The 24,616-nt window shown below is 47.2% G+C and overlaps 1 protein-coding gene across 4 annotated transcripts in view; it reads left to right on the top strand.

The window, feature by feature from the left end:
- Positions 1 to 24,616, top strand: part of PRR5 (proline rich 5) — a 559,320-nt gene that overhangs the window by 208,678 nt on the left and 326,026 nt on the right. For 2 of the 4 annotated variants that reach the window (XM_085652445.1, XM_085652446.1), the window contains one exon: positions 7,142 to 7,255. In XM_085652445.1, the coding sequence (XP_085508571.1) occupies positions 7,152 to 7,255 (104 nt within the window). In that variant the 5' untranslated portion in view covers positions 7,142 to 7,151. Of the gene's footprint in view, positions 1 to 6,478; positions 6,524 to 6,699; positions 7,256 to 24,616 lie in introns of those variants that run through there. The other 2 variants (XM_085652447.1, XM_085652444.1) reach the window with 2 other exon arrangements.

The raw sequence follows: 24,616 nt of genomic DNA, 5'->3' as shown, positions 1-24,616 counted from the left end.
ATCGCCGTGGTGTTGGCAACTGCCTCTGGCAATAAATCCTGTCTTGTTGTGATCACTTCTGTGTCGGAGAGGCCAGTCTGCGGTCAAGCTGATCATTAGCGCAATGCTGTGATGATCAAAAAATAAAGCTGGCCTTGATAACCCCGTTAGTCACTGCATTGTTAACTAAATGTGCGATAAAACCATAATCGTCACAAATCAACTTTTACTTCTGGGCGTTTTGATCACGCAAAACATGTCGCTAGGGAAGCATATATGCTCGGGATGGTAAATGCAAACACACACCGACAGAGACTGGCTTTATTGGAGCGCATTTAAACTGAAGCCTGCACATAAAGAAACGCATGCACAAAGAACACCTCGCAGCGTCCAGGCACACACAAAGCAGCATTCACATCCACACCATCGCACACAGAAATAGATGCCGAACCGATGCGGACCGACAGACAAATCGACACGCACGCATTTGCAGACAACTCATGAACTCACACAACAAAGAGGCACACAGACACAACACAGGTAGGGATGGTGTGGCGCTAGGGCCAGAGCTGCTAACTTTGGAACTAGGTAACCAGGTTCCAGTCTCGACGTCGACTCAACTTCCTCTGATTTTGTTCAAATCACTTCATCTCACCCTGCCTGAAAATATTAATAATAATCTGAGTTTGTGCAATGTAAGGCATGCGCCTGTAAAGCGCTCCGATTTCCCTCTGCGGAGTTTGCGCCATATAAAACTGAAAGAATATGCAGCACTTACAACCAAGCTACAAAACGCCCAAAAATCTATCAGAACGCATCTGACACTTCACCTGTCACACCATGACATGTTGGCGGTTCGAGTCGTCCCCAGCTTCAGCACCAGAGTAAGCTGCACAGAAAGAGTATAACATATCAAACTGTCTCACCTGGAGAACATGCTACAAGGAGCATTCCATTCTAAATAGACTATGCAGTGTCCTGTGAATTAATTACTTACTGCGCAAGCCAAACCCGATATAACTTCGCATGCACCCCTTTAACTAGAAGAAGGACACACCAACAGTTCCAACCTCAGTGAAGTCCTCTGCCTCACAAACACGAAGAATAAATGAAATGGGACATGACGCAGGCGTCCAACCAAGCTCATCATTCCACACTGGTAGTAGACCATGGTTACCTTTATTACTTCCTCTCGCTCTGGACTGAGTGCTGGGCGCAGGTCTGCGGGTCACTGGGCATTAAAGGTGCCCTGTTGGGTCCTGGGCGAGAGGCCTGACCTGCTGCAGCCTCTCTTCAAGGTAAGGTTGCGTTGTTTTGTGTAGATGCGTTAGCCCGCCTAAGAGACTACATCTTGCGTACTACTGGACGTTTCTTTTCTGATATTGGGCTAGAACACTACTTCTATGGATTCACTCTCCTTCCTCTTTTATAGCGAGGTGGGAGGGTATTTTGGCTCTTGCTTATTTTCCGCCAGCTTCTCCTTATCGCTGTGGTAGGAGTACTTCCCATCAAGGTAAGTAGATACTACAAGAGGTCTCTGCCATTAACCGGTGTTGCTGAGAGAGTGGAGGCACATGAGATGCATCCACGTGCTGCCTCAGAATCCTCCTTTTGTTCAAGAGGCTCAGAGCGTCTTGATGCGCTAGGTGCCATATTGGATTGGGCGTCCTCCCTAGGACTTCTTTGTTTTCATGGCCTCCACACAAGTAAGGTCTCCATATTGATACCGAATGTGTTTTGATTGGTGACAGGTCATTACTTAGTGCCATCTATCAGATTCTTTTCTCCCATGTTTTGCTATTTGGTATTCTGATGTAGAAAGCTGGTAAACTAAGAAAAAGGGTTCACCAATTTTGCTGCATGGCGCTCGTTTTCTACTGGAAAACATAAAACCCTTGTGAAAGAATATCTTGCTGATCCTCTAGAAAAAAGGACCACTGGTAAAAAGGTCCAAAAAGTCAACCTATTAAAACCTTTCCTTTGTCTGGCAGTTCGGCTTCTCCCTCTTATTTTTCATTATGTTCTTCCTCCTGGCCATCCTAGGAATATAACTGCAGCAGAAGTGGGGCGGGGACAGGTGAGAACATTTGGATCGCAAAGGGAAATGTATCAAACATGAAGATCTGGAATGAAATATAGAAATGTATAAAGTGTGAACAGTTACCTGAAAAGGGTGTCTCGACATTAATGACTATTGGCTTAATTTAAAGATAATCTTCGTCGTCCTGCTGCTGATCCTCCGGTCAGCGACTGCTCTCTCCGCCAGCAGCTCCGCTGGTGTTCCGCTGCTGCTGAAAGGTGGCCAGTGGAGGGTTTGAGCCTTGCCTCTGCTGTTCCTGATTGCCTCTGCCCCAGGGCGATCGTTGTGCACACTTGTCTGTCCCCGTAAGAAGCCCCGCATTTTGTAGATCTGTGCCCTAGTCTCATTTTGAGTAGCCCTGTATTTTGTAGATCTGTGCCCTTGTTAATTTGTCTCCTGCCTGTTTACTGTGCCCTTGTTCATTGTCTTTTGTCCTTTTACGGTGCCCTGTTTCACTGTTGCTCTGTGCTCTTGCCATTCTCCCGTCACCCGCCGCTGCTCCCTGTGGCCCCTCCCCCATGCCGTCCCTGCCTCCCCTCACTATATAATGGCGGCCGCGCCACACCAAAGGCAAACCTGTCTGGGCCCGTCCGGGACCAGCGTCAGAACCCCTGGATCCCCTACCATCCACCGATACAACTCAGCCGCCCTCCTTGCACTCAACCCCATAAGAATCAACACCTGCCAGCAAGCCACGCCGAACACAACCCAAGGCCAGTTCTCCTGCCGCCAGACCTTTACCACCACCCATGGCGCAAACACCGCCTACACCCTGAAATGCATCCTCCTCAATGTGCACTCCATGCACAGACACGCTGTTGAAATCTGGAGCCTACTTGACACCCTCTCACCAGACATCGCCTAATTTACAGAAACCTAGACCAACGCCTCCTCCGCCCCCGACATCGCCATAGCTATCCTGGACGGATACAAGATCCAGAGGAAGGACTGCCCCAACCACCCAGGAGGAGGACCCGCCATCGTGCACAAAAACTCCCTCCGCCTCTCCACCCCGAACAATGCTTTCTCTGCCGCCCAACACCTGCACTTCCAGGTCCAGACCAGCCCCAACCCCACACTCTGCGGCACCCTCACATACAGACCCCCCCTGCTCCAGCGCCCTTTTTGCCTCCAACATCACCGACCTCATCACACCCAACACAGTCGCCTCCACGGACTATAAACTCATCGGCGACTTAAATTTCCACCTCGACAACCCCAGCGACCCCAACTCCACCACCCTCCTCGACAACCTCGCCAACATCGGACTGAAACAGCTAGTCACCACGCCCACCCACAAGGCAGGACACACCCTCTACCCCATCTTCGCAGGAGGAAACAGAACCCACTTCAGTCACACCATGCAACCCCCATGGACTGCCCACCGCTGTGTACACTTCTTCGTCAACAACCCCAAGCCGCCCAAATCTGATCCGGACACTCCAAGAAGGAACTGGAGCAGAGTCACTGAGGAACAACTCAACTCCACCCTCTGCTGCGCCCCCCTCACCGCCGCAACCGACGCCAACCTCGCAGCTATGGAACTTCACACCTGGATCTCCAGCGGCGCAGACAAGCTCGCCCCGCTACGCATCTCCAACAGACAGAGCCACAGGAATGCCATCTGGTTCACCGCCAATCTCCAAGAAGCCAGACGCACCTGCAAATGCCTCCAAGAACTGGCAAAACAACAAGATGCCCGAAAACCACACCAAATACAAACACGCCATGACGAAATACCACCATCACATCAGAACCACCAAAAGAACCTTCATCCTCACCAATGCCAGCAACCCCAAGGAGCTTTTCAGCGTCATCCAGGAATTTACCAAACCCACCAGCGAAACCACAGACATTACCCCCTCCCAGGACCTCTGCGACAAGCTCGCAACTTTCTCTTGCTCTCAGAAGATAGATTATTCTTCCTCTTTTCTTTCCCAATGCTTCTATCCCTACTGAAGTTCAGCTTCATAGCTTAGATGAGAACTGTGCAGTAGTCCTATATTTAGACTGCACAGCAGTCCTCTATGTAGACTGCACAGCAGCATTCCGACAAAGCGATTCCTTGTTCGTTAGTTTTGGACCTACTAGACACGGACTCCAATCGTTGCCGTTTTCTCGCAGTCACTGGTTGAGATCCGTCATTTCCAGAGCCTACAAACTTTCTGATCTTCCTTTACCCAGTTAGGGGAGGTGGGTTGCCCCAGTAGAGGTGCTTCCTTATAAGATGTATGTGCTGCTGCTACTTAGTCCTGTGCTTCCTCTTTTGTTTTCCAGTACCAAATGGGGTTGGGTTCAGAGAGGAAGGAATCTTTTGGTTCTAATGTGCGATCTTCCATTCTTCCAGAAGATGCACAGTAAAAACCTTTGCATTCACTGATTACTCATTTTACCTGCTACTGCCTTGCTTTGTGCTATGGTGGAAATGGAAGAGGCGGTAATAGTTTACCAGCAGGGCCACTGAAATTATGCGGCTGGGAGGGCCAAATCATGCGGCATTATGCTGCACGTTTTGCCATAGCATTACTTCATTATTTTGTCTTGTTTAAGCTTGTTAACACTGTCTAGGCATTAGTTGTACCTCATTAGTACCAGTTTAACACCCAGCTATAGCAATAAGCAACAGAAAGGTGACCAGTTAACCTTTGCAAAGGGCCTTTCACTGCGCTGGATCACGTGTCACTGCGTTTTACCAACTTTTGAGCCAGAAACTAGTTTCTTTGTTAAAATTTGCATATAATGCGGCAGATGATGAATTATGTGGCAAAAGCGGCAAATCTATAATTATGCAAAAAATCGCCGCACAATCGCATAATTCCAGTGGTGCTGCTTCCAGTAACTCATTACTCTGATTCCTTCATCCTGGTCCCAGTCTTAACATAGGGGTAGACTTACGGCTTCCTTTCTTTAGGGACTTTTGTACAGTTACTGGATGTGGTTTGCGGTATCAGGCTATATTACCTGGGGGAGGAAGGAGGGAGGCTCCTCCTCTGATGAGAACTCAGGTGAGTTCTTCTTTGTCAGCGGGATTGCCTGTCTGCGAGCTGCACGCACCTCATTTTGTAAGGGACAGGGAATTGGAGTAATGAGATTTATGGTAAATAATTATTGCATAACATCACTTACCATAAAATGAGACCTGCCCTTGCAGAAAAACCTGTCCTGAGCATTTTCAGTCTAATGTATGTTCGTTCTTGCTGATGTATTTTGTCAAGCGAGTGGAAATACAGGTCTCTAGACAGAATGTATGAGTTGCCCAACTATTGTCCTACATAATATGACCAGCTACTAAACTGTTATGTGATCGTAGTTTAAGCTTGTGTTGATATTTGCATCTATCTCACTGGATATACAGATGGCCTAAGACATGCTTAAGTCACACATGACATAGCACTTAATATGTGCTCTTTTAATCCGTCCAAAACAGCCCTTTGCACATGTCCTGGAACCTGCTGTCAAGGAGGGAATTAAGCAGCACATGTATATTGTACCAGTATAGAGAGCCTGCGCCAGGCCCCCCCCCCCCTCTCTCTCTCTCTCTCTCTCTCTCTCTCTCCCCTCTCTCTCCCCCCTCTCTCTCTCTCTCTCTCTCTCTCTCCTCTCTCTCTCCCCTCTCTCTCCCTCTCTCTCTCTCTCTCTCCCCCCCTCCCCCTCTCTCTCTCTCTCTCCCTCCCCCCCTCCCCCTCTCTCTCTCTCTCTCTCTCTCTCTCTCTCTCTCTCTCTCTCTCTCTCTCTCCCCCCCTCCCCCTCCCTCTCTCTCTCTTCCCCCCTCCCTCTCTCTCTTCCCCCCTCCCCCTCTCTCTCTCTTCCCCCCCCTCTCTCTCTCTTCCCCCCCTCCCTCTCTCTCTTCCCCCCCCCTTCCCCCTCTCTCTTCCCCCCCCTTCCCCCTCTCTCTCTCCCCCCCCCCCCCCCCCCACTCTCTGGGCTGCTTTAATATTACTTTCCGAGCTTACAACTTGGCATTGTTCCCAAACACTAAGTCCGCAAAAAATAAAGCCTTAAAGCCACACAGTTCCTGGCTAAATGTACGAAGAAATAAAAATGTAAACTGTTTGACTCTGAGCGAGATGGAGCCACATGAAAAGTAAAAATGTTTTTAACCATTCCCAAGTAGCTTTGTATTGTTCCAATGTATAATTAATTGTTTGACTTGTTCCCAAGTCGTGTTTCTCTGCTTATATGCAACCTTAAACTGTGCATGCCCACTGACGGGGGGGGGTGTTCCGTGTGGGGAGGGGAGGGCTGCGCTCATTCGTGTGGGGAGGGGAGGGCTGCGCTCATTCGTGTGGGGGTGGGAGGGCTGCGCTCATTTCACAAAATCCTTTGGGGTTAAATCTCGTGCCTCCTGTGCGCTTTCTGTCCTGATCTTTTCCTCTCTCCCTTTCTCTCCTCTCTTGCACGCTGCTCTGCCGACCTCAGAGTAAACACGGCCTCTTTGAGAAGAACCGAAGACCTGTGTTCCTTGTAAGTGTCGCAAGCGGCTTGTGGTGTCGGCACCTTGTGAAACTTTCCAATAAATTCGCGCAATAGCATCAGAGCTGTCACTTGCGTGTGTATAAATATAGTCACATTCTACAGTTGTTGGTGCACTAGTAGTTTCATTTCCGGTAACAAGTGTTTAAAAAAAACTATCGTAAACCACACAGGAAGGATTGTTCGAGGACTGCAGAGGCTTATCAATGGCAGGTGGAGTGGGCAGCTGCGAGCACTGTGCCTCCGAGGACGGAGCCGCCTCAGCGCTGCGGGCAGCTGCTGGTTAAAGAGGCCCGCGCCGGGCTCCACGGCGGCGCATAGTTCAGCTGCCTTGAGCTCGGGAGCAAATATTAACTACGGTTTATGACGGCAGAATTATGAGCTGATCTGATTAGAGGTTGCATTTCGTCTGTGCTGCTGGAGTGTGCTTCATTGAAACTGGTGCTGCGATTGATATATATATTTTTTGGGGTAGTTCTGTTTTTTTTTTGTTTTCATTTTTTGGAAAGAGCGGAGAAATCTCTCACACGAACGGATACGTTGTGCTCTGTGTGTAAACGGATATTGTACCTTCCTGGCTCAGACATTGACCATGAGGACTCTTCGCAGGTTGAAATTCATGAGTTCGCCCAGCCTCAGTGAACTGGGCAAAAGGGAGCAGGCCGCCTTGGAGGAGCGGGGCACGCAGCAGCGACGAGCCGGCTCCAACGCTACCTGGAACAGGTAAGAGCCTCTTGGGTACCCTCGCACACGCCCTGGCCGGGTTTCCGGGCTAGTACACCGCATGCATGGGGGAAGCGGGAAGCAGGTGGCACGCACTCGGGCGGACTGGCTCACAGAGTAAGCAGGGCACAGCACGGGGTTCCCCTGGGCATAGCCAGTCACTTTTTAGGTTGAATGGCGTGCTATGGGGTTTTCATATCCTTGGAAGGGATTCCACGGCACCTGCTGACTAGTGATAGCTACGCCCCTGAAACAGTCAACAAATCATCTCTTGCATAGTATAAAATTAAACTTCCGGGTCAGCTTTTCTGACGTGACTGACTTTGCCAGCCCCACCAGCCTTTCAGAGACTGCGGCCCCTCAAAAAATGTCCCAGCTATTCTGTTGGCCCGTCCGCCTCGGTTGATAAGTGTTTCAAATGTCCACTTTGACGGTGTGTGCCTCATGTCTTTTTTTCCAGTATGCAAGATTGTTCATGACAGACCTGTCTGTACTAAGATGCTCACTGTCTGTTTGTCCAAGGTCACGTGATATTGCGAGCACACGTCACAAGATAATTCATTCGCGTTCCCCCCGTTACACCAGGCATGTTATTGTGAACCAGGGCTATCCAAGGGCCATTACGGCTGGGTTCATGCCAGATATCCAGGATGCGCTCCAAGGATGTGTTTACACACAGCGTGAATCGACTTGTAACTCATTTACATAGGAAGAGGTTATTGTGTAAATCTGGCATGGATCTCCCTTCCTTTCTGGACCTGTGCTGGGCACTAACAGACCTCAGGCACAGTGTCATCCCTCATTTACTTTTTAGTTTTGCATTTAAGAAGCATCGCATGAGGTGTTGGTACCTGATTTCACTGTGTGAACATGCATTTGCCATTTATAAGACAGGGAGCTTCTTTGTGGGCGCCTAGTGTGATAGTGTGCAGACTGTACCACCTGCATGTATTTAATGTTAACAGTTATGAGGCAGAAGTCCTGCCCGCTGATTTTTTTGCATCATGTTTCTCCTGCTTGCAGGTAGTCTTTGTGCGTGGTTATACACTGCTTTGATAGAAATTCCATAGTACGTCTTGTCTATGAGTAGGCAACTGATGTATTTTGCCATAGTGTCTTGTGAATTCTCATGGTGTTAAGGGGCGCAGCTTCAGGAGGGGTGTTTGGGGTTTTATACCCCTGTAATAAATGTATTTCCTGATAAATAGTTGTGTGCAGGTACTTTCACTTGGGTATGGTGAGGTGTCTGTCGGATTTCACCAGGAACTTTTATATGCATACAGACAAAAAAGCATGCACTCTCTTCCTCTCTGTTCTTGACAATGTTGGTTATTTTACAAAATATTGTGTTAGCTCTCGCTCAGTACTCCTACCAATCCGCATTCCTCTCCCTTTCCACTGTCCCTTAGATCTCCTCATGCACCCTGCTTGTCCTGTAATGGATTTTTACATTAAATGCCAGCACGATTGTTGAAAAATCTGAAATTAGCACCTCCCAATCTTACTGTCCAAGTTCCGCCCTATTTAAAGTATTGGAGGCACAGCGCAACTAGGTTTTTTCATAACAGTGGAGCTATTAGGTTAACTTCTAACAGCATAACGTGTCACAATGCCCTCCCCGTGTGTAATGCAACCATCCTCATCTTAGCGCAGTTTTGTGATGTGCCAGTTTGGGTCGGGGGGGGGGGTGGGGGATGCGCAGCACAGACCACAAAAAGCTCTATATGTGTGAAAAAGGCCGCTTTATTGAAGACAGGTGTACCTTACAACACAATTCCCTTGGCCTTTGCCGTACCAAACTATACCTCACTATACATTTATTTCCCCTACCTTGCCTCCTGCCCCACCCCTTAGGTTTCCCCCTTTTCCTTCCAACTATTTATAAACCCACAACTTTGTCATGAACTGTTGACAATTTAACCCTGTAACCTCTTACTACTTCCTAATACATCTACCTGACTAAGTATTTCCTATGCTAACTTCCCCTTATTGCCTGCTCCCAGAGTAACTTGTTCCCAACCATAAATTTAACCTGTAAACATATAAAAAACTAGTTACCAAAACGCCACTCTGAAAAGTCCCTGCCTGGCCTCGACTTGTCTGACCCGGCCCCCAAACTAGGGCTTCTTAGGATACTGTTTAATGTTGAATGCCCTATCTAGGGCCTCCTTAATCTGAATGAGATACTTTCAGACCGAAGCGAGACAAATGCACCCCATCATCTCTGAAAAAATATATCGCCGCGTACCTAAGTTCAGGGTGTTCCACTCTCCCAGTGTCCTCCTTATCACAAAAAAGTTTCATGTCCCTGTTGATTTTCCTCCTGGCCTGATCTATTGCTGCAGGTCTCTCAGCCCCCCTCCACTACCTCCTGGGAATGAACTCTGACCATATAATACAACACCCCGACCATTGATACTTAATCTCCAAAAGGTCCCTTTTCATTTGTTTCAACAGGGCCAAGCCCTTACACACCACTAAATTATTCTCTACCTGGTGTATAATCAAAAGATCCGGTTAAATGTTGCCCCTGATTAGATTGTTTAGAACCACAAACCATTCTTGCCATCTCATGCCGCCCTTACTCTGCCAGGAAACATTAAACAGTGTTGTGTCCAGACCAAGACTCAAACCTTTCCCTTTGCTCAATTCATAACGTTCAGCCCATTTAACGAAGGAATGGCCCACTATCCAGATGGACAGCTCCGCCGTTGCTGGCCCCACCACAGCACCTGAAAAGACACATATGCAAGAACATGGAAACTATGCCTCCCCAACCCTGACTCCCGCAACTTAATATACGTTTTAAAACAATCAGACGTCCATCTCCCCAAGTGCATTATCCTGTCCCTCTCCTAGCCCTGTTTTGCTGCGTCTGTTATCCCGATCCAAACGGAGTGAGTACCAAACTCGCCCGGGGCTTCACCTAAAAACAACAAAGCTCTCTGCATCATCCACAGAACCTCGGTGTTGCTGACACCATGTTGCCTGAGCCCCTGCAACCCCCCCCCCCCCCAGCTGCCTGGGGAGTGCCACCTTTCCAATGTACCCCCCCAATTTACTGGGCATACCCTCCTGTCGCCTCTGGCTCCTATCACCAACCTCTTTCCTGCTCTCCGTTGATCAGTTTGGATTGTTGAATCTTCTCTGCAACCTCCTCTACCCTTAGGTACACTTCGCTCCATTGAACGCCCTGGACGCCTTTCCTACCGATCAGTTCTGAAACACGAAAAGCCCAAAAATACATCCAAGACATTAATGTGGATAACAATATTCTCTCCTCCTGCCGATCCTCGGAATGACTTGTAGCGGACCTGACAATAAACCTTAGACACCGGTCTTCTCACTTGTGGCCGAACACCTTTCTCTCTAATACAACCATCTAGAATGCGTCTGCCGAGTTCTCCTGCTGGGGGCACGTACCCCACCACAGCTTCCCCATGAAAGCGATCTCTGCCATCTTACCTGCAATAGTGACCCTTTACAATCCTCTGTCAATCATTGACAGAATAAACTGTACAGGATCCTCTTCCCTTGCCCACCTGTCTGCCCTTTTCTGAGCCCCCCTTCTATGAATTCCCGCTAGGCCTGTTTGGCTGTATCCACTCAGAGGGCATACAAAGACTCTACCACCAGTTGGATCATCATTTGTTTCCTATGGACCACATCCCCGACGGAACTGTTGTCTTGCATGTGTCCGCCTCAATGACTAGGCCATGGAACCTCTCCCACTGTGAACGAGACAAAGCGTCGGCAATGTCATTGTCCACAACTGGCACATGTCTCGCTTGAAACAAAATATTGTGTTTCAAACAACTGAGTACAAACACCCGCATCAGCTTGAGTACCCCTGTGTGCCAAGTCCTGCACCAACACTGTAACTGCAACCCCTAGAGGAAAAAGTTCCAAAAAGGCAATGCTCCTCTCCCCTTTCTTCCATTGTTGTGGCCACTCTTTGGCGCACCATCTACCTTACCCCTAGCTCCTGCGGCATCGGAGTATATGTTGACATCCCACTACTACTCTTTTGGCGTCACCATTAGGATGCCCTTGAAGTCTTCCAGAAATTTACGACACATGTGTAAATCTTCTTTGGTCCTTGCGGACAGATGCATGTGATGTGGCAATGTAAGGCTAGCCAATGACCTTCCCAACCTCCTACAAAAAGTCCTTGCTCCCAGCACTTCTCTGCGTGCAAAGTTGAGATGTCTAAGCAGCACCTGCACTTCCCTGGCAGTCACTTTTCGTCTAACCAGTATGTCATCTATCAGCATCAATATATGCAGCTTCTTTTCATTTGGTAATCGTGCCTCCATCGCGCCGAATCCAATTCCAAGCCAAAATATTACAACACCATACTTGGACCTTGTGTCTTCTCTGGTGCCGGGGGCACTGCCAATCGGCCCATGAGCTCTTGTCAGTTGTTGCTGGAAGTCTGTTGAACCAGTTTGGCCCACCAGGAAGAAGTTGTCAAGGTAGTGTGTCACCGTCTCTTTACCTCTCTGCCATGAAAAAACCTAGTTCAAAAAGGAGCTGAAACGCTCGAACAATGGTCAAGATATTGAACAGCCCATTGGTAGTGCTTTATCCGCAAATATTTGCCCGTCAAACTGTATATTGAGCAGCTGGAAATCATCGGGGTGTACCGGCAATAAAAGGGAATCAGACTTGATGTCACACTTTGCCTTCAGGGCTCCAGTTTCTACCTCTGCTACCAGTTCTCTGGCCACGTCTACTGATGAATATGAAACTGATGTCCAGTCCTCAGCTATGAAATCGTTAACTGAGGCCCCTTCCAGCATGAAAGGTGTTGTATTAATCTAAATTGTCTGGAATCTTTCTTGAGTACTACCCCTATTGCTGAAATGATCAGGTCTCTCAAAGGGAAAATTGGGAATGGGCCTGCCATGCGTCCTTCAACTTCTTTGAACAATTTGTCCCGCACTATTGTCTTGTGTGAATTTGCGGATTTTAAATTGTATGCCCACCTGACTGACTGTGCTCCCTCATACCCTTTCCAAAGCCTTCCTTGAAACCTTCTCTCAATAAAGATGCATCTTCTTGTGGGTAGTATGCCATCCACTGCATTAAGGATGGTTGTTTAATGGGTGTACGAGCCATTTCCCATATTGCCTTGTGCTCCTCTTCCTCCCCTGCCCCCCGCATTTTGCTGTGCACCTTGGCTAAACTGCTGCCCCTGTCTGTTGTATCCTGCCCCATAGCATTGCACCAATGGGTGTCTACCTGCACACTTCGAGAACTTGTCTGAATTTACAATACTCCTTTGAGCATGACCCTTTGTTGACATCCCAGCAGGCCCGTTGTATGCCTCCTGTGTTTTTTGCTGTGTATCCCACTCCCCCTTGGGTGGGGCGGTTCTGAAAGGGGCGGTAAACCAGAGGAAGCCCACTGGCCGTATACGTTGTTTTCCCAACCTTAACCATGCCCATTGTCTGTTGGTATAAATCTGCGTCTATCTCTCCCCACTTTGCCTCTAAATCCGAGGCGAGCCTAGCCCTGAATTCTTCATCGTAATGGGACCAAGCGTATCCCCCGTATGTGACCTGAGCTCGTCTTATCACGTCCATGTATTCAAACAGCGAGACGCATCTGTCTGGGTATTTCTCGCAGTATACGCTTGCGAATATCAAGAACACTGCCAACCAATTCTCAATGGTCATGGCCACTTTAAGTCTTTTGGCCAACTCTAGCTCTTCTTCCTTCGAGCCCTCCTTTGCCCTTAGCTCGCTGTGCAACAACTTCAGCATGTATTTATACACCCCCCCCCCCTTTCCAAATCTTTTCTTTGGTAGACCACATGAGGTGTGCTCCCAGTGGCGTTATCACCCTCATGTGTGGCAACCTCTTGAGCTTTATCTCGTGGCTGTCTAGTCTCATCTGCCTGTACCCCTTTCCCGTCATTGTATACTGTTGTCTCGTCTTTGCCTGACGCTGTCTCCTGCCCTTCGCTCTGTCCACAGAGCTACTGCCCCCCCCTTTATTCTTATCCCCGTCCAAACCTTCTGTTTCCGGACCCACCCCTGTATCTTTTACGTATAAACCTCTCACCTGATGACCTCCCCTTCTGTGTCGCATCTCTGTGCATCTGTTACCACCGACACTTTACCTTTGATGTGACTTAAAACAGCTTGCCCTGTCTTACCCTTCCTTGGCGTCAAGGTCGGCGTCTTCACTGGATCCCGCCGCCTAACCAGTCATGCAGGAGCTGGCACCACGCTGTCTTGGACTGTACGCCGTCTTTCCTTCTCCATCTGTAACACACTAGGCACATTGTTGCTATGCCCCCCCCCATCTTTACTGGCCTCCCTCATCATCCTCAACAATCTCCCCTTCTTCAATGCCATCCTCTTCTTAATCTAATTGGAGATGATCCTCTCCTAATATATCCTGTGCTTGTGTCTGGGCCCTTGCCTGTCTGCTGCGAATTAACTCCTCCAGGTCTAAGCCTGTATATCGCTGTACTGCCTGGAACCCTTCTGACCAATACTTTGGTTCTTGCCCTGTAACTCGCACCACTGCCCCAGAGGCTGCATCGACCCAACAGGGTTGCTGTACCACTGATCTCTCCTGTGTCCACCATTTATTGTGTCCTGTTCGTCCCTTGCCGTGGTCCGGCTGCTCGCCTTTGACAGTGCCATCCCTTCTCCTCAGTAACGCAGAGTCGCATGTGACTTACCCGAGTCTGTTACCTCCTGCGCCTGCTGACCCTGTAATTGAAAAGTAATGTTCAGCAAACCGGGTCTATCACCCTCACCTGCTCCTGCCGACCCCTGATACCACTGCCATTGACCTCCCCCTTCCTGCCACCCCTCTGTGTTGTCCCCTACACTGGCACCTTGCTCCGCCCGTCTTGCAGGTTCCCTCCCATGCCCTGCAGAGTACCCCCTACTGTGCCGGGGTTCCCCCAAGGCCATTCCTCCCTGTCTGGTACCCCTCCATTCATGTCCCATCCGCTAAACCCCCCCCCCCCCATTGGCGATGGCATTCCACCCCATAATCAGCCCCCCCCCCTCCTCTGACCAACAATGCCTGAGCCCTGCATGGGCCCTCTCCAACCACCCCCCAACTCCAGAGATTGCGTCTGACCCCACTGTGCCTCCACCTGTCTTTCCTTTTTGCTGTGCCTTCCCGCTCCACCCCATTCTTCCATACCTGCTCCTTTCCCCATCCCCAAAAGGCCTACGGCTTCCTTCCTTACTGTCTGTTCCTCTCCTCCCCCACTCCCCATGCCTCCTGTCCCGATTGCTCTCCCCTTTGTGACTTCCCTTCCCCTCCCCCTGCTTATCGGCATCTCCTGTGCCCTGTTGCCTGCCGCCCTGGCCCAGTTTCCTTCATTTTGTGCCCCCACAGACTGGTACCGCGCCCTCCCTCTTCTTTTACCTTGTGTCGCGCACGGTCTCAGCGGCCGCTGCGACCTCATTGTGCCCTTTGCCGGCCCCGCCCACTCCTAGCATAACAAAGCGTGGGACGCCGCGCTTCACCCCTCCTCCTTCCACTCTGTGTCTTCCCGCATGCGGCCACACTCCCAAGGCGACCGCCTGCACCTACCGGCTTTATGGTTTTGGCCTTCCGAGCCCACCGCAGTCAACATGCCCCCACCGCTGCAGCGGCCCCATCTGCGGCCTGCCGCGCCGGACGCACTTCAGGCTCCACCCGCACCACATCCATGCGACCTGCCTCAGCTAGCAGGCGCATGGCTTCCGCCACCCTGGGGTCCTCTGTTAGTGGTAAGGATGACTTTTTAAAATCGATTAAACTGCTCACGCCCAGCTGCCCCAGCCAGCTGCTGTTTCACCTCACTGAAATGGTGACACAGAGCCAAAATGGCCGCATATATGGCCCCCAGCCCAAAGGAAGCCCAAAGATCCCAATTGGGCTCTGGGCTGCACCAATGGCCCGAACATCACTGGGAAGCGCAAGCCTCCCGGTGGTTGACCTACACCCCCCCAACCCCCTCCACCCCAAAGCCCTATTCACAACACGCGCCCCATGCCAAATATAAAGAAACACACTGTCAGACAGTGGTACTGGAAACATTTTTAGAGTGGAGGGTGCCATCATTAATGTGATAACACTGAAGTCGTAGGGATTGTGAACAATCTAACTGGCACACAAAACAACACGTGTAGGAAGTGCATGCAGCAGGTGAGCGGTAAGGGTGTAGTATGTAGCTGGTGGCGCATTTTAGAGCACACTGTTGCAAATATATTACTACAGCATGGTGTGGTAGCACACGGTCATTTACAGACCGCACATTTTCCATTGAAATGGCCACAAAATTTGAACAGACATACAGTTTTACTGATGAAACTATATAGCGCAAATAACAATGTGTGTAAATCTGGTTTCAGTGAATATTTCATTTGCGCATCATGTATTTGTTTTGATCTGTCTTTCTACCACACTTGAGAAATACAAAAAAAGTGGATCATTTGTACTTTCCTATATGCTGATATATTTTTAAATATTTGTACAGTTTATTTAAAGGTATTTACATTTTCGTGTGTGTTAGGAAACAGTGGCGTCGAAGCTTTTTCAGCTAGATTATGGCATAGTTCACTTTGCAAAATCCTTTAACTTTGAAGTTAGAAAATTAAAAGTAAATCGAAACCTCCCTTTTTTAAAGAACAAATGACAATTTGTCAGAAGACATTGTCTGACACTTGACCTCTGTCTTTGATCGCCCAGTGAATGTGGCCAAATAAAAACAAAATGTAAAGACTTCTTTATTGCCCATCCTCTTCCTGAACTCCAGCATAGTAAATGGGGCTGCCGCACTCCCTGCCCCTCTGCTTCCAGCGCCGATGACGTCAGTTAATGTGCTAGCTCTGCCTCCCATCATGGGAACCTTCCTTGCACCCTTTGGCCCCCCCCATTCCTGTTGGAGTGGTACGACAGGGCACCATTACACCGAGGGAGATGACTGGACTGTGGGGGCATCTTTTTCCCAAGTGTGGTAGAACCTCCTCATTTTGAGTTATGCAGCACCGGGGACAGCATGAGGATTCTGCATGTTTTTTCCCCTCTTCTCAGCCAAAACCCAGAATCTCGTGCTATTTCTTCTCATAAAATTCGCTATCTTTGAACTGGCGAAGTTTGCACTGGAAACAAATTCTAAGGCAATGTAGAATTTGCACAACTCTGGTAATGCTGATTCCACCCATAATGCTGGGCCGAAATTGGTATTAATCTTCACATAAAAATAAGCCCCTCTCTGTTTTGTTTGCCTCGTGCTGAGAGTTTCCAGTGAGAGGTTCTATTGAAGTGCGAGTTCAGCAGTCTTTCTTGGACTTGCTACTGGCCTCTACCTCTCACTGGGTCTCTGTTTAAGGAGTTCAGTGGAGATAGACAGTAGCGTTCTCTGGTGTCAGCCAATCAGAATTTCGTTTCCAGTATCTCTCAGATGGTTATATTGCCCCATTTGTGTACCCATTAGGTTTTGAAGATGGGTCAGGAAGTATCCCTTTCAATAGATAGCAGATGTGACATCATAGGTACAGTTTAAATGAGTCAGTCTTTGTTTTAATTCATTTACTTTGCCGTGTGATAACTTTTATTAAGCTGCCTTGTGGCTTTTTTGTTTTGTTTAGGTAGCGTGTGCTGTTTGCTTGAGTTAGTCCAACCTAAAGACACAGTGGTGTCACTAATTACCCTTGCACATTCATTTACATTAATTTGTTTAACTTTTCTCTAATAATAGCATTTTGGATTTGTGACGTTTATTGTTCAGAAAAGAAAGATGTGCGCACACATAGGCTGTCTTATAGATGCAACAAAAATGCTGGTTTTTAGTCAAAAGTACCTAATGTGCAATATTTTTCTGTTTGTCTTTTAAGTTTACCCATTTCAATACAAAAAAGAAACCTTATGAACCCTTTTCATGAAGCTCTTCTTTGAGAGTAGTGTTTAACTCTGATAATGCAGTCTACTCGGCAAAGGGACCTTTCTCCCATCTGCCGTATTATTGGAGCCAAAGGTATTTGTGCGTTATAGGATCTTCTTTCCAGGACATATGGGAGCAACACACACCATCGCCTATTACCATATATGTTCTCTAACAAAAAGCCAGGGTTATTGGTTTTTGTCAACACATTATTTCCTTTTCATATATTATGCAGGGCAGCAATGTTCACCTCTGAATATTTGGGATGCAGATTTAGGAAGAGTTCAGTTCCCCAAGCTATTTCCTGTAAAATGCTCTGTTGTGTGAAAATAACGAGCGAGGAATTATTCCCTTGACATTCTTGAGTGGCCTCTTTTAACAAGCATTGACAAATCCAATACGCCTTTGGTGTCTACTAGCAAATCCAATAGTTCTTTCCTTTGGGACCTGTTGACTTCGAGAGTCGATTTTTAGCCTTACTGTAAAGCATCCCAGATGCTGTGTAGCATGGCTAAAAAAAATCAAAGGGAAAAAAAGGCACTATGATAAAGCTCTCATTGCATTTTGTAGGCACTACACAATTATGCAAGGAATTTTTTATTTACCAATTAGGATCCGTAAATAAAAACAAAAAATAAATAGGTAGTACAAAAGCATTTTCTTTTTGAAGTATGAGTGTGGGGATACAAACTAGAGTGCCGGCTTAGGCGTAAACAACACGGATGGCCGGGGTGGAGGAAAGCAGCACTAAGGGGCACAGGTGGGGGAGAGGAGGGAGTCCAACGTAGGATGTGACGCCAGAAGCAATATGGAGGGTACGAGTGGGGAGGAGAAGCAACAGGCGAGAAAGAAGGAGAATGCATGGAAGCAGCACAGAGGGCGGGGTGGAGAGGAGAAGCAATGAGCAAGAGACAAGGGCACATATATGGGGAAGCAACACAGAGGGAGGGAAAGAAAAGCAACAGGTGATAGAGAATGAGGGGTGAAGCAACAGGAGAAAGAGAAACATGAAGCAGGCGGAGGAGAATGACACAGGCGAGAAAGCAACAGGGGAAGAACATGAGGGTGAGCTTAACATGGGGGGTGAGCACACAGATGACAGACAGCAGCACAGATTACCGGGCGAGAGAAGTACACAAGGGAGACAGCTGGAAAACAGATGCACTCCTATAGTATTCTTAAACCAATAGAAACAAGCATTTAATATGCAATAGGTCTCGCCTTTGATTAAGTTAAAGCCATTTGCTTTGCTATACAATACCATTAGCAAAGCAAATGGCTTTAACTTAATCAAAGGCGAGACCATTTTCAATGCTTGTTTCACCTCCTGCTGGGCCAAAGTTAAGGGGCTATCAGGCCTCCTTTTGTTTGTGTATGCTGACTGGGGGCCGCCTGGAACATTTACATTTAAATGTAAATGCCACAGAGGGAAACCAAGGCACACAGCTTGCCTTCTCTTCACAGGTACTTGAGAGGCAGGCTTCTGCCTTTGTTCTGTCCCTGTATATAAATACAGACACTGTAAGACTGTCAGATGGAATCTGACAGGCGAAAACAAGACACACTGACTGTCAGATGGGTTAGTCTGTCCCAGTATTTCCACAAATAATTTACTTAGCACTTTTGTATTTCCTTTATAGCGCTATTTCGTGACGTCATGAGTTAATTTGAATATTGTCTTACTTGCTCAGCCCCCCCCCCACACTTCTTTTTATAGGACTTGTGCCCTGGCTGCAGACCACCTAAATAGTACTCTATCTGGCACAGAAAGTTCAGCTTTTCTGCAGTGCCATGGCATGCTCAAACTTAGTAGCAACTACTACATCAACTATAATCATGTTTCCATAAGCAATTCTGTTTTGCACCTTTTCGGCTGAATTAAATCATGCAAAAAATGCTTGCCTCAAATATTTCTGCAAATAGGAGAGACTGGAGCAGGTCAGACGATATATCTGCGGTTTCACACTGCACAGTAAGGCAGAGCCCAAGAACACAAGGGCCTGTGTGCCAGGCCCAGCCGATCCTAGGCGCATTCACGCCAGCAAGAAGGAGATCCGGTGGCCGTGCAGACAGTAGCGATCTGACTGTGTAACATGCGTCTACCCGGAGGAAGAAAGAGACAGCAACACGGTGATCTCGTATCAGCGGTTTATTGTGACACGACACCAAGTAAATAATGACTCGGCATTTAACAGCCAGTGCAACGAGATCGCCCGGGGGGTTCTTCATGACAGATCCTTTCTCTTTGCGTGTTTGTAAAACGAACCCTCTCACATGCATCTCCCGAGAGTGACAAAACGGAAGAGAACTCAGACGTATCAAAACAGGAAGCACACAAAAGCTGCATATATATGGGCTCAGCTGTGAATATATCGACTTTAAGAGGTGAAAAGGGTCAAGCATACAAAAAAATGAAATGCTGACAATGATTTTTACAAAATTACGAAAACAGAGGTGGGGGTGGTGATGACATGGGAGTTTGAAATGTGCTGCTGGCAAAATAGGCCTTTAAGGGCTATCCAGTGTTGTAGAACACAGACCGTATCAATCGCTCCACATTTCAACTGATTCTCAGAGGCAAGCGGAATATAGCAAATGTGAAGAATCGATAGTTTGTGTAAGGTAACCAGAATTCACGTAGGGAACCAACTAGGTGCAGCTGCCCTTACTCTGAAAGACAATACAGGTCACCCCAGATTCACCCCCAGAGGTGACGTTAGATCGGGGCAGTGCTCAGCTGCGGCGGGCCTGAAATTACACCAGCTCTCGATCTCTCGGGGAGATACAGACACCACATTCCCTTATTTAGATCCATCACAGGGCAGATGATCTACTCATGTCTGGCCAAGCGCCGGGATACACTGTGCAACTATCATATAGAACACATCCCTCGATCTGAAAAGCCGAAAGGTCTGACTTACAACTATCAGCGCCGGTTATAAGGTGTCCCTGATCGTCATGTTTAATTTTGATACATTTTATCTTCATGTATCCACCCTTAGCATTTCTCCAGTGTAAGTGGAACCTGTGGCTGGTATTTTTCCACAAGTATTAAAAGAGAACATGCACTTGTTTGATGGAGAGCCCGTCTTGTCAGACTTTGCCCTCTCGCAGGCCAGCTGCAGCATGTCCGCTCTCAAGAAGGGCTAGAGATGCTGGCGGTGTGAGCATCCCTCCTAAGCTGCGGCATATCTTCTGGGATGTCACAAGCCTCTAAGAAGTGCATGCTTGGGTGCTCGTGGGTCTTAGTCAAGAGACGCGCGGGGTCTGTACTACAAGCAGCAGCATTCAGGACGCAGATGCATATGTAAAAGTGCCACAGTAGACCAACCACTCTTCTCACCACAGTGTAAAATAAAGGGAGTAATTAAGACAAATTAAGACGTGATGGCTCTCGTGCAGAGAAACGTTTCCTATTGTAAAACTATGTGTCTTACCTTCTCTGACGTAAGTGAATACGCTTTCAACTCGAAGACCAGGAGGCCCACAGAAACACAAAGTCAGAATATGTTCACAGCTATATGAATATGGTAAACATGTTCTATGAGTGAACTCTAAATCCCATATTGTGGTTTTGAAGTTGTTGAGAGGTTAGGGGACGTTAGAAGAAGACTTTCGTTTAGTGTCTCCAAACGGAATTCGACGCAATCATTGTGTTTACGTAGCATTGCTCTTTTAATATGCAGAGTATTATGTTTAACCAAGCATGGAAGCGTGTGTGAAAAACACACGCCTGCAATAAAGACCACGAACAAATATTGTGTTACCTTCTGTTCTGTGCGCCAGCCGTGTTTAATGCGTATTCAGGAAGCCTGGTACACAGATCCTGGCCTCTTTGCAGAACAAGTACGAGTGGTGCGCACGTGAGAGAAAGGGGGAGCAGGAGGTGAGTCCGCGAGTGGTGCGCGCGCTTGCTGCAAACAAAGTGAAAGCAAAGGATGTCGAGCCGGGAGAGCAGTCTGCTCATTTTCAAGCTCTGCACTAGTGCCCGTGGCGCACCGCTGCATGCTCCCGCAAGGTGGATGCCGCCACAAGCACGAGTGTGTGCTTGAAAATGAGCAGAGCGACCGCTATAGGCCCTCCTATGCAGCGCATGCGCGCTACGTAGGCGAGACCTAAAAAATATTGTTTTAAAACCAAGAAGTAAAACTATAGAAGTCAGACTATCAAAAGAGATGGTAAAGAGGCAATGCTCCATGGGAGGGAAAATGCAAGATTGATAAGCTGGTACATGAACAAGAAACAAACAAATGGGAGTGTCAGGAAAGCAAACCAGTGGTAAGCAATGGGAAGGCTCCAAGCCCCTCTGTTGTCTTGGTAAACCCACAATATGTCTTGCAACAGACCGCACATGCTCTGTTTAGTAGACGTAACCTAAAAAGTGTGGGCTCTGCCTACCGTATCTTGTGTTCAATCTAAAGATATCATAAGAAAGACTTTGTTTGTTGCTGATGTAGAAGAGCGTCAGAGTAGAAAGGAAGTACAGAAACTGAGACAGCTGCAGGTTTTAGCAGAACATTCAGGTGGATCCCTTTTACTGACTTGGTGGTTGGGCCTTTTATGTTCCGAATTGGCTACTCCCTCGGACTATGTAGGGGCAATCAGCCAGGTATCTACCAACTACTATGGAATGGCCTGTGGCACAAACTGAAGAACTTTGGTGTTCATTATTCTCTCTTACGTATGTTGTTGCTATTGTATTCTAACACTGTGTTACTTAAGACTTTGACTTCTGTGGACCCCCAATTAATCTTCACTGGGACCCAGGGACCCCTACTAAATCATTCTTGGAAACTGTGGACCCCCACTGAGTCGCTACTGGAAGCTGCGGACCCTGGCACAAGCATTTTCTAAGATTTGAACCGCAAAACAATACACAAAATACAGACACAAGCATTCATCAAACAAATACACAAATGGTGAAATATTTGATTTAATTCACAAACAAATATAAAATAAATTAAAATGAACATTTTAATGGGACGTCTGGAGCTGTTCTAAATTCAATTGAGGCCACTCATCATCCACACTATATCCTGTTTGATGCACTTGCCCTGCTCCCACAAGCCAGTCTGAAGATACTAACTTAATTTTCAGCCTCCAATTTCAACTTTCTTCTCATTTGCAGAATGTTTTACACTTTTAACATTTTGCTTCTTTATTTAAATGCACCTAACCTGTTCACATTATTTTGTTTTGTAAGCATTAGCAGACCCCTTGTGGTGTTTCACAGACCACCAAGGATCCCCAGGCCGCAGGTCAAGAACCACTGTTCCGACACATGGGTGCATGTTCCCATCTTGCACTCCGAGATTATTCTTCACCTGCAAGCTCTTTTTTCGACTGTCGGCTTGCTGTCAAGGTACACCCTCTGCCCCAGAGTGTGTAACCATAATGTTAAAACAAGCTATCTGTCAACTGCAAATAGTTCCTTGAAGCACTGCCTGTGTTAAATTCAGATGATATCAACGCAAATCTCAAAATGTGACCCATTAGTGATTATATATAAAACAATAACATGTCCATAATTTCTTAATAGATTTTTTGGCTCACACTTTGAGATTTCTGTTGCTGAATTCAGCACACAGTGCAGTGCGTTTAATGGCCTATTTGCTACGTGATATATAGCTTGTTTTAATATGCATATTGATTGTCTTCTATGATCGCCACTAAAAGAATAACAGTAAAGAATGGACTCTGTCATTGCGTTGTAGGAGCCCCATTTCCCCATTTGCCCTAATATTCAGATCAACTTACATATTTTTCACACAGAATTGCAAAGCCAGCTTAACTCAACACTGTTGGTATTTGACGTTTAATCAAAGTGATGGCTTATTACTCCAAAATTATCAATTGGCTATATATAACAAAAAACTAAAACTGGTATTTTTTGGGAAAGATAAAGTCAAATTGGAATATGGAGAACGTTCGCTTCGAGAAAGTGAATCTATTCCCGTTTCTGAGCTCCGCATTCTCCAAGGCAGAATTATGGTTAAAGCAATTGGCAGTCCAATAGAAACATGTCACAGGCTCAGTCAATTTAACATCAGCTCTCAACAGGAAAACGGGGGATATGAATTTGTCCTTTTTAAACGCTATTAGGTGAAGATTGTTTAAATTGATTTAAGAGGTGCCGAATTATGTGGTTTATCCTTTGTGCATCAACTGGCACGGGGAGATTAAGTGATATGTCCAGAATCACAGGATGTGTAATGTAAATACGGTGCTCATGTACAGCGCTCCAATACCTTCGGGTCGAGTTCGCGCTATATAAATATGCACAACAAAAAAAAACTGCTGGCGGTTGCTGGTAAAATGTGGTAATAGGCCTTAGTCTTAACCATATCACCCCAGTGTATCGTATTGAAATAAAGTTAGGTGTCCAGACTTTGGCTTCTAGGCCACTTAGAAGCTATGCATGTTTTTCCTACAACCGTTGCTATTGTGATAATTCAACCTGGTTTCTGTAATGTCATTTATTTAGAGTTTTCATAGAGATGCGTGTTTTCTCGAGGTTACTTTAGAGCACTACATAAGATGCAGAAGGGAAGAGTGAGGGCCCAGTCGCTGAAAGGAGTGTCCCGTCTGATATTATTGCGTTAACAATATTTTTAATTTCACTTCTACAGTTCACATACGGGATTAAGTGAAGCAACTGTCAACATCAAGATCCATATTCTTCTTGCCTACTTACAGGGCATTGTTCTGCCCGCTTCTTCCCCTATTCTGTCTTTTTGCCAGGGTCTATTTGTCTGTTTATGTGTACTTTGGACGAGAGACGTTGATGACCAATTTACCCAGAATATAGGATACTGATGGTGATGACCGAGCATTTCTGTGTTTTTTGTTTATGTAGAGTGGGATTGAAACCCTCTTTGAACCATTGGATTGAGCCTTTAAGCTCAATGATGTGATTTGGCTTATGTCCATTGCCAAGGGGCGTTCTCAGTTTAGACCCCAGATGCACGGTGCGCCCATAGTGAAAGCTTGGGTTCCTCCTCTTTGGAAATGTCAGAAGGACCACTGTGATCTCCTTGTATGCTGAGATCGGGGATTCAAGAGTTTTGGAGTTTAAGCTCTCTGTCTTAGCCTCTGCTCAGTTGGCGCCATTCTGGTTTAGCTTTTAAAGTCAAGTGTGCTTTAGCCACCAGCGAGCCGGCTTTCGTTTTGAGGCTAAGAAGCATGAGGCTTGTGATTATCCCCAAGGCTTATGAAGGATTGAAATGAGAACTATTATGAAGAGGTTGTAGACTTTATGGTCCTGATTTAGATCTTGGCAGACGGATAACGTCTTCACAACGGTGACGGATATCCCATCCGCTGAAACATAAATCCCATAGGATATAATGGGATTTATATTTCAGTGGACGGGATATCTGTCACTGTTGTGACGAACTAACCCATCCGCCAAGATCTAGATCGAGCCCTTTAAGATTTATCTCTCATTGAAAGTGGGG

Source organism: Triturus cristatus, chromosome 4_1, assembly GCF_964204655.1.
Source record: "Triturus cristatus chromosome 4_1, aTriCri1.1, whole genome shotgun sequence".
NCBI lineage: Eukaryota > Metazoa > Chordata > Amphibia > Caudata > Salamandridae > Triturus > Triturus cristatus.
The sequence above is the reverse complement of the archived record's forward strand: the minus strand, read 5'-3'. Positions and strand labels throughout refer to the sequence as shown.